Genomic DNA, 11,020 nt, shown 5'->3' with positions numbered 1-11,020 from the left:
ACCACCAGGGCCGGATTTATATGAAAAGAGGCCCTAGGCTATTCCACTTATGAGGCCCTTTCACCTTCCATTTTTAAGTTTGTAAATTACATGAGAGATAATAAAATTTTGCTAACAATTTGAATGTAGGTCCCTCTTGATCTTGAGGCCCTAGGCTGAAGCCTAGTTAGCCTATAGGAAAATCCGGCCCTGGGTACCACAGATCAACAGACGCAACTATCCATTTGTTCCGCGGAGAAACAGTTCCACCAAAAAGGACAAAGCAGGAGGTGTCGGCACAACCTCGGTGCTCTGGAGGTTTATATGACAAGGATATTTAGGATGGCGATGCCCAAGCCTGGCACGGACAACATCCACCCGTCTACTCACCGTGGACTCGCTGCCAGAGGCGGAATGACGTAAGGCAAGCCGCGCGGACGGGAGGCGCCAGTGGAGAAAGACTGGAAGGAGGGGCGGAGAGGCCGGGAGTAGAAGCGGGACGGAGGCGGAGCCTTTTTTGTTGGGAGCTGCTGGGAGGGGGTGGAGTCTTGTACGCTCCTGCGCTTCTCTTTATGTTTGGCAGCAGGAAGTCGCTCCCAGCTGAGCTTGTCGGCACAGGCTGGTGGAGGCAGACGTCGGACGGCGTCTCCCGGAGGGCCGCAGAGAGGCAGGCCGGCGAGTTGAGCTCCGGACTTCGCGCTCCGCTTTTAATACAAACAGACGGAAAGTTTTAGTTTGTTTTTTTTTTTTTGTCTTTTTTTTCGCGCGTGCGCTCTCTTCCCGCTAGAGACGGACGGACGATTTTGGCGCCCAAGGATTGGCATCGTTGGTCCGGACGCGCGCCTACCCGGCTTGAATGCCTTTGCAATCTCTCAGCTGGCTCTTGTGCTGCAGGCAGGGCTTCACTTTACTGCGAAGGGACTATGGCGAAAAGGAAGAGGAGGAAGAGTCCTTCGAGCTGCGCAGCAAAGACGAGCTGCTGTCACCCGGACGGGTAGGTACGCCGATGGCTCGGGCTTTTCGGGTTTGACTCTTTTGAGTCCAGTCGCTGGATTCGCGGTGGTTGATGTGAGAAGGAGTAACGCTATCCAGTCTCTTCTCAAGACTAAAGGCTGGCAGTGAAGTTGGCATCTTTCTGAAAAGTCCGTTTCAGCACCAGAAGATGACACACACGGGCCGAAGTAGCGCGAAGTTGGCAACACAGCTGTGCTAAAGTTGATACAAATGTTACGAATGTTAGGGCATTGTTACAAGGGTGGTGCCATGTCCTGACATTTTTAGAACAGGATTGGTGCCATTCTGCGCTGCACATACAGTACCCAAATGTTTTAGTTTATGCTTGGTTCCATCTGCCGCCCATGTGCCATTTGCAGTGGTGGTTGGTGCCACCTTGCCATCCTTAGTATTTTAGGCTGTGGTTAGCGCCTCATGATTTATTTTGGACCCTGTAACATTTAGGGTGATCTTGAGGTACGTCGAGCATGTGTTTGGGGGTCCCTGTGCTATGGGGAAGATAAAGACACCGATGTTTTGGGTTTTGAGGGTCCTCAGTGCTGGGTAGATGGGTTTGAGATTGTATTTCTTTTTTAGTCGATTCTCTGTTCTGGGATAGTTCCTGCAGTAAGATGCTGCCCTTTTGGGAGTCCTAATAGGTAGCTGCTTACACTTTGGGGGGTCTTCACCTAGTGGGGCAGCATTATCCCAGTCCGTGTGTTATAATGATTTAGGTTAGGACTGCTGCCACATCTAACTTTTAAGCTATGGTTAGTGCCACTCTGCATTCTAGATGCCACGCTGTATAGTCGCACGTTATAGTAGAAGTCACTCGGCAGTCCACTTAGCGTAATATTTTATTAATATTCATATTAAACTATGCCAGCTGCACAGTGGCTAAGATTGGTTCCACTGTGCAGCTGGCGTAATATGAATATTAATAAAATAGTGGTCTGCTGAGTGCTAGTTTTTTGGGGCATGGGTTGTGTCTGTTTTTCGTAACATTTAAAATTTTGATCAAGTTACACATACTGTATCTAAATAGGTTTTGATTGGACCTGTTTTAGTCTGCATAACCTGGCATTTTAGGGTATGGTAGTGCCACTCTGCCCAAGTGCCAAAACAATTTAAGTGGTTCACATTACTCAGTGTTTTAGGCTCTGATTAATGGCACTCCGCAGTCCATCCATCTGGAGAGGGTCGAGGGGATGTTGGAGCCTAACCAGCAAGCATTGGGCACAAGGCAGGACCGATCCCTGGACAGGGTGCCAGCCTATCACCGGGTGAACACACACACACAAAGACCACCTAATCTACAATCTGAATGCTCTCATCTTGGAGGTTATAGTACTGTATATGCCACCCTGCAGCCCATATACCTTAATATTTTCTCCTATGGTTTGGAACATTCCGTAGATCCTAATCTTTTATGTTTTAGATTGTAGTCAGTGCCACCCAGCTGCTCACGTAGCCCACTGTTTTCAGCTGGTAGTCTCACTGTCTGTATTGCTGTCATGTAGTGGGGTCACATACTTTATTTTAGTTGATGCCACAGTGCATTTCACATACCCCTGTATTTTAGCATATTGTTGGTAGAACCCTGCAGTCCATGTGTTTGAATGTTTTGACTTATTCTGTAGCTCTTACCACTCCGCCGTTTTTTGAGAATATGGCTGTTTCTCTGCTGATGGGCATATGCAGCAATGTTTTAGGTTATGGCTGGTGTCGGCTCTGCAGCCCAGATTGTGTAATGTTTTAACTTCTAGCAGGTGACTCTGTGGTGCACGTACCCAAATGTTTATAGTTGCTGTCACTCTGCGTACCACAAACTGAAATGTTTTAGCATACAGTTGTCTGTGTGCCAATGCCGGCGAGCTTTAAATCCAGTCTTGCGTCTCATAATATTTATGGCTGTTGTCAGCCTGCATCCGCATGCCCTCGTATATTAAAGGTTGTGCTTGGAGTGACTTTGCAGTCTGAATTAGTTGTTGCCAGTGGACTGAATATGTCATTTTATTTTTTAAATTTGTTTAATGCCACTCTGCCACCTTCTTTCTCTTTGGGGAGTAGTGCCGTAATGCCACTCTGCCACCTTCTTTCTCTTCGGGGAGTAGTGCTGTAATTCCACTCTGCCACCTTCTTTCTCTTTGGGGAGTAGTGCTGTAATGCCACTCTGCCACCTTCTTTCTCTTTGGGGAGTAGTGCCGTAATGCCACTCTGCCACCTTCTTTCTCTTCGGGGAGTAGTGCCGTAATGCCACTCTGCCACCTTCTTTCTCTTCGGGGAGTAGTGCCGTAATGCCACCCTGCCACCTTCTTTCTCTTACTGTTTCCTACTTCGGGGAGTAGTGCCGTAATGCCACTCTGCCACCTTCTTTCTCTTCGGGGAGTAGTTCCGTAATGCCACTCTGCTACCCTCTTTCTCCTACTGTTTCCTACTTTGGGGAGTAGTGCTGAGCCTCGTTCACTTTGGTTGGTGCCACCGTGAAATCACAGGGTGCTGTTGCCTATCTTCAATCGGATCTTTGTAGGATTCTTGTGTGGGTACGATCTGTGAGAAAGTTGTAAGTTCTTATCATGTTCATGTGGGGTCGAGTGGCATGAGTTAGTGTGTGTTGCCAAGGCTGGCATCCCTTCCAGGGTTATGACCCGCCTTTGGCCTGTTCTGCTCCCTGCAGCACTGTACTGGTAAACACAGGTGTAACAAGGCGCTGTATAGGCGCCTGACCCGACACAGACTGACAACAGAAGATTTATTTTTCTTCACGTCTTCCCCATGTCTCAAAAGCACACCAAACAAAACAAAGCACCCACAGAATAAGAAGTCTTCCTTCGCCTCCACTCCTTCCGACTCTCACTCCGGCCCTTTGTAGCCCACCCGGAAGTGCTCCAGGTGTTTGATGATGGATTTCTGGCTGCACTTCCGGGGCTCAGGAAGCAGTGCAGCTCCACCTGGTTGGTGGCCACGGAGCCCAACAGGGATGGGCTCCAGAGTAACACAATTGTGGCCCCGATGCAACCCAGAGGGGCTGCCACCAAGTGTTCCGGGGGACGTAATGTGCATCCCATGGCTGATCCAGTGTCAAAGGGGGGTCCCGGCTGTCCGCCCGCCACACTGTATGTGGCTTACTGAATTGGTGCAGCTTGATACCTGAATGCCACCTGGATGTGGGGTTTGACGAGATATCCTTTGATTGGCACCGCTGTGCTGACTGCCTAAACTTGGGCTTTTTATTACTTGGGCTGCGTTACTTTTTCTTTAAATATGTACAGTAATAACATACCTGGTGGTTACTACCCTATTGTCTTGTTATTCTAATGTGAATGTGTTATAATTTAGTTGGTGCCACTTGGCAGGTCTTTTACTTTTGTACCACAATGCAGAGGACAGGAGCAGCTGAAAGAAGAAGAAGAATCAGTCAGTCAGTCATTTTCCAACCCGCTGTATCCTAACACAGGGTCATCACGGGGGTCTGCCATATCGGGTCATTCTCGTATCTTGTTTTCCTTTCTAAGGATATAACCAAATGATTTGAAGTCTAAAACAGACGAGTACTTCTCAGTCCTTCACTTTTTTTTTCTCTTCACTTCCATCCATCCATCCATTTTCCAACCCGCTGAATCCGAACACAGGGTCACGGGGGTCTGCTGGAGCCAATCCCAGCCAACACAGGGCACAAGGCAGGAACCAATCCCAGGCAGGGTGCCAACCCACCGCAGGACACACACCCACACACCAAGCACACACTAGGGCCAATTTAGAATAGCCAATCCACCTAACCTGCATGTCTTTGGACTGTGGGAGGAAACCCACGCAGACATGGGGAGAACATGCAAACTCCACACAGGGAGGACCCGGGAAGCGAACCCGGGTCCCCAGGTCTCCCAACTGCGAGGCAGCAGCGCTACCCACTGCCCCACCGTGCCGCCTTCTCTTCACTTTTCTCTATTTAATCAAACCAAACAGTGCACGATAAATACACACGGGTGTAAATGGAAAGAAGCCGAAATGGAGAAATGCTGGTTTCTTTTGTCATTTGCATCTTATTGCTAATAAGGAACAATTCTAAACAAAGAATAGAGCTGTTTACGACTAAAGTAAGCAATAAGGGTTCAAAATCTTAACGAGTGAGACAACTAAAGTGAAGCAGAGGTGTCACTCGTGCAATGAGTGCTTCTTATGAAGCAAGTGGATTTGAAGTAAAGCCTGCGGCCCTCCAGGAACGACTTTGCCCTCCACTGGCTTAGCAGTCTGCATCATGGCTGCCCGCTTGGGCGTACTCTCTGAGCTCATGCAGGGTAAGGGTTGAGATACAAACGTAATAACTTTCTTCTGGCAGGTGCCGCTTCTAAGCTGAAATCACAACTCCACTGCAAGAGTCCTGACACAAACCAGCAACAGCGAGCACATGACAGCCATCCGGCTTCGCCTCCTCTGGCTCTCTGGGTCTTACAGGATTGAATAGAAAATTCTATTGTTTACTTACAAAGCTTTTTAAATGGCCTCACTCCGGACGACATCGGCGACCTTCTCCATCACTCGGCTCCTGTTCTCCCACTAAGGTCCTCTGATTCTGTGCCCCCCACATTAAGCTGCACTCCTATGGGTGACAGCAGGGCCTTGAGCTGTATAATAGCGCCCAGACTTTGGAGTGAACTCCTGAAATGAATGAGATCAGCGGACTCCATTCATTCTTTAAAAAAATATATACAGTTACATCCATAAATATTTGGACAGAGACAACTTTTTTCTAATTTTGGTTCTGTACATTACCACAATGAATTTGAAATGAAACAACTCGGATGCAGTTGAAGTGCAGACTTTCAGCTTTAATTCAGTGGGGTGAACAAAACGATTGCATAAAAATGTGAGGCAACTAAAGCATTGTTTGAACACAATCCCTTCATTTCAGGGGCTCAAAAGTAATTGGACAAATTAAATAACTGGAAATCAAATGTTCATTTCTAATACTTGGTTGAAAACCCTTTGCTGGCAATGACAGCCTGAAGTCTTGAACTCCTGGACATCACCAGATGTTGGGTTTCCTCCTTTTTAATGCTCTGCCAGGCCTTTACTGCAGCGGCTTTCAGTTGCTGTTTGTTTGTGGGCCTTTCTGTCTGAAGTTTAGTCTTCAACAAGTGAAATGCCTGCTCAGTTGGGTTAAGATCAGGTGACTGACTTGGCCATTCCAGAATTTTCCACTTCTTTCCTTTAATAAACTCCTGGGTTGCTTTGGCTGTATGTTTTGGGTCATTGTCCATCTGTATCATGAATCAATTTGACTGCATTTAGCTGAATTTGAGCAGACAGTATGTCTCTGAACACCTCAGAATTTGTTCGGCTGCTTCTGTCCTGTGTCACATCATCAACACACACTAGTGTCCCAGTGCCACTGACAGCCATGCACGCCCAAGCCATCACACTGCCTCCACCGTGTTTTACAGATGATGTGCTATGCTTTGGATAATGAGCTGTTCCACGCCTTCTCCATACTTTTTTCTTGCCATCATTCTGGTAGAGGTTGATCTTGGTGTCATCTGTCCAAAGAATGTTTTTCCAGAACTGTGCTGGCTTTTTTAGATGTTCTTTAGCAAAGTCCAATCTCGCCTTTCTATTCTTGAGGCTTATGAGTGGCTTGCACCTTGCAGTGCACCCTCTGTATTTACTTTCATGCAGTCTTCTCTTTATGGTAGACTTGGATATCGATACGCCTACCCCCTGGAGAGTGTTGTTCACTTGGTGGGCTGTTGTGAAGGGGTTTCTGTTCACCATGGAAATGATTCTGCGATCATCCACCACTGTTGTCTTCTGTGGACGTCCAGGTCTTTTTGCGTTGCAGAGTTCACCAGTGCTTGCTTTCTTTCTCAGGATGGACCAAACTGTAGATTTTGCCACTCGTAATATTGTAGCAATTTCTCGGATGGGCTTATTCTGTTTTCACAGCTTAAGGATGGCTTCTTTCACCTGCATGGAGAGCTCCTTTGACCGCATGTTGTCTGTTCACAGCAAAATCTTCCACATGCAAGCACCACACCTCAAATCAACTCCAGGCCTTTTATCTACTTAATTGATAATAACATAAGGACGGACTTGCCCACACCTGCCCATGAAATAGCGAAAGAGTCAATTGTCCAATTACTTTTGAGCCCCTGAAATGAAGGGATTGTGTTAAAAAAATACTTTAGTTGCCTCACATTTTTATGTAATCGTTTTGTTCACCCCACTGAATTAAAGCTGAAAGTCTGCACTTCAACTGCATCGGAGTTGTTTCATTTAAAATTCATTGTGGTAATGTACAGAACCAAAATGAGAAAAAAGTTGTCTCTGTCATTTAGCCCGTTACAATAACAGGCGCTAGAACAGTAGTGCATAAACATTAGTAGGAACAGTCTATATTAAATGGCAAGGGACTTTGACCTCATTCTTTTTGTTGGTCGTATTTTTCTTTCTTTCAGCCTTTCTTTTGTTGATGTGTTTTTGCTGAGCTGACCGTTCTTCATGGGCTGCCGCGGTGTATTGTGTGTCTTTAATTTTCTGTGACGGTAATACCGTCTTGTATGTCCGCTGGCTTGTACGTCCATAATATACCTTTAATTTTCTCTGGTAGTAATACAGGCATGCGCGTCGGTAATATGCCTTTAATCTCCTCTGACAGTAATACTGGCTTGTATGTGGCTGTAATATGCGTCACTGTATTGTGTACCTTAAATTTCCTCTCGCAGTAATACTGGTTTGTATTTCCGTAAAACGCCTCTAAATTTCTCTGGCAGTAATATCGCGCATCGCACCGTACCCCGCGCATGCACACTTCACCAGAAGACACCCACACACGGACACCTGGACGCACAAAGGGATTTTATTAAAGAGGATACACAGGTGGTCCCCAGGTCACGGACACTCGACCTACGACTTACGAATGAGGACGCAGCTGCGACGCATGTGCCACGGTAACTGCAGCTCCGTCATCTTCGGCCTGGGGATGCTGTAAGCGGTGGCTGGAGGGGGGCGATTTCGCTGCTCGCGTAGTGTAGTGTCCCACGGGCGGCTCCCAGCAGTGATCCGTGGTCCATAGTCACCGGCGCCACAGCTATCGCTCGTGTGCAGGACGATGGTTTGCTGCCCGCCCACTACATCGACGCAGCTGTTGCTCCTAACTGGACGCAGGCTGGATGGAGTGGGGAGGGGGGGGCGCGTTTCACTGCCCACCCAGCACACACGGCTGGTAATGCTGCAAGTGGTGACCCGGTTGTGGCTGAACGGGGCGGCGGGGGTATAGCATTGTAGTGTACCCTGGAACCCTGGATGGCAGCACTTCCCCCACAGCAGGAAGTGCTGCCGGAAGAAATCCCAGGGTGCTCACCTGACACCTCCGCCATACCAGGAAGTGTTGTCGGACGGAGCACCTGGAGCCATCCGGGTTATTCTAAAAAGGGGCCGCCTCCCTCCAGTAGAGGAGCCGGAGTTGGGAGGAGGGGAGTGGAGGTCAAAGAGAGAAATAGAAAAGAGACCATTGTTGGTAACGAGGCATTGTGGTGCTTATAGAAAATAAACGTGTGTTTTGGACATCCTGGTTTGTGTCTGTCTATATCCGGGGGGCTGGCTTTCCACAATCTATACTACGTGACGTCTGCTTACAGGGTGATGATTGACCTCCACAGTTATTCCTCTTTTTATTTTATTTTATTGCAGAATGCGTACGGGCGCCATTCTCATTCCCTACCACCTTTGCCGTCACTTCCCCTACCTCTTCATATCTTAAATCATTCTTGAGGAAGATTGAACATTTAAGTACGAGCTTAAGTGAAAAATTAAAGAAAACCTGCTAAGTAATTGCAACACAAACATGGACTTAATCAATTTTAACGTGAAAAGATTCTGATGGATGAAGAGAAGAAGCAGGCCGCTAGTGTGGAGAAAAGATCTGATCAGGAAGCAGCAAGCACATCAACCTCTGAGCAGACGAGTGCTAAACGTACAGAGAAAGAGCAGGAAAACTAGGAATACTCAAGTCAAGTGGATTCATGGCACGTTCTCGTTATAGCAGTGCGGCGTTACTGGTTCTTCATATACAGTAACTGCTTACTGAATTTTAATAAAAATCTGCCAAACTTAGTTTGTAATTTCTACTTTGACTCCAAAACACAGAAACTGGGAAGTAACGACTCGCTTAATTAGGCTAAGAGTCCAATAAAAAACAGAAGTTGGTTGGAGCAAAACCTGCAGCCACAGGGGGTCCCCAGGACTGAGTTTGAGACCCACTGGCCTACTCTATTACTTTAAAACTTTTTTTTTTTTTTTCTTCATTTCTGTGCTCCATCGTGTCCAAAGTAAATGGTGGATTGGTATCCCCAGTATGGGAATGTCCCGCTGCACAGGCTCTCTGGGTCAAGGTGTCAGAAGTTTGGTTTGCTGCTGCTGCTGCTGCTCTTCCGGCAGGTCCGAGGGTTAAAGTGCCAGTATAAACGGCAGGCAGCCTGTCGCAGTTCACCCCCAGCCTGGTGGTCTGCATTGCCGCAGTTCCCTTTGAAGGCGGTGAGCCCCTCTCCTCTCCTCCTGTGACACCTATGTCTTCAAAAGAGCTGACTTTTGGTTTTAGAAGTTTGAACAGAAGGCCGGGGAGTGCCAGCCTTTCATCCCCACAGATGGGAACGGAAAACAATAGAATCCCCTTTGTTATGGCGATGTCTTCAAAAGTGCAGCGTTCTTGTTAGCCTCAAGTGTCTTCGCTGTGTCCCCCGTGTGGGTTTTTATTTATTTTTTTCTTCTTTTCTGGAATGTGAACTGTCCCATATCACTTAATGCAGACTCTCAGCCATCGCTCTTTTTTAAATATACAGGTGCAGCTCTTGCTTCTTACGTTGCATTTGATTTGAACATTTGATCATAAAGCACGGAGTCCTTGGTAAGGCTGTCATGTGATTTCCCTCCTTTTATTTTTAGTCGTCCCTTACGTAGCCGCTCTCTTTCGGTGGTTTTTGCCCTCTTTGGCTGGAAACGCCCCTTGTGCTCAAGACGGCTTTTGGAGCTTTTTTTATTTCATTTATTTATTTATTTATTTTTTTCACGTTTGACTTCTCTTTGGAAGAGATTGCTCAGATTTTAAGTATGCCGTGACTCACGCCACTTTATTTATTTCCCTGATGGTCTTTTGCTCTTTGCCTCCTTCGGATTTGCAAATTGGGCAATGTGAAAGCTCTGTGTGTTTTCTTATGAGACATACCATCAACCACTGCTTGAAAAATGTTTTTGCTGTGACCATTCTTACCAAAGTGAATACAGGAACATCACTAGGGAAAACATCCAGGGTTGGCTCTTGCCTTGCTTCTAGCGCTTCTGTGATAGCTACCGGCTTCCCTGGGATGAATAGGGTAGAAAACAAAACAAAATGGACAGACGCATGTGCCTTCTGTGTGCCAGGTGTCTGCCCAGAGGGTGGTGGAGTGCACTAACACTCTTTCGAAGTTCCCTGCAGACCTTTCCTGGGAAATCCCACCAGGAGCCACTGAATTGACTCGGGACACGCCACTTCTGGTCCCGGCCCCGAGGACGACATCATTTCCCCCCGACTTCCAATTAAGCCTCACTCCCTTCTTCTGGAATTCAGTTCTGTTTTGGACTCTGTCTTGTAAACTTTACTTGCTGCCAAACCTTTGACTTTTGCAGCCAGGAACACATTATACGGGTGGCTGCCAAAAAACCTTTACAATGTCTTGGGTCTCTTCTTGTCACAGTGGCTCCTGGTGGGTTTTCCCAGGAAAGGCCTGCAGGGAACTTAGAAACAGCGTTAGTGCAGCCTGACACCTTCTGGGCAGATGTGTTACCATTATTCTCCAAGCCCTTCAGCTGCCTCCTATTCACACGAGTGTGACACAGGACATTTCTTCCCTGCTCCGTTCTGCATTTAGTCTGGATGTGATAAACCGTACAGTATACAGTAATCCCTCACTTATCGTGGGAGATAGGTTCCAAGGCCGACCGCGATAACTGAATTTCCGCGAAGTAGGGACACCATATTTATTTAATTATTTAACGTGTATTTGGACGTTTT

At 47.2% G+C, this 11,020-nt stretch overlaps 1 protein-coding gene across 1 annotated transcript in view; it reads left to right on the top strand.

The window, feature by feature from the left end:
* The first annotated feature begins 435 nt into the window (after window positions 1-435).
* Window positions 436-11,020, top strand: part of plekhh3 (pleckstrin homology, MyTH4 and FERM domain containing H3) — a 183,488-nt gene continuing 172,903 nt past the window's right edge. Inside the window, exon 1 of the mRNA XM_028818731.2 lies at window positions 436-973. Coding sequence (XP_028674564.2) covers window positions 836-973 — 138 coding nt within the window. The 5' untranslated portion in view covers window positions 436-835. The remainder of the gene's footprint in view (window positions 974-11,020) is intronic.

This window comes from Erpetoichthys calabaricus, chromosome 14, assembly GCF_900747795.2.
Source record: "Erpetoichthys calabaricus chromosome 14, fErpCal1.3, whole genome shotgun sequence".
NCBI classification, from domain to species: domain Eukaryota; kingdom Metazoa; phylum Chordata; class Cladistia; order Polypteriformes; family Polypteridae; genus Erpetoichthys; species Erpetoichthys calabaricus.
The sequence above is the reverse complement of the archived record's forward strand: the minus strand, read 5'-3'. Positions and strand labels throughout refer to the sequence as shown.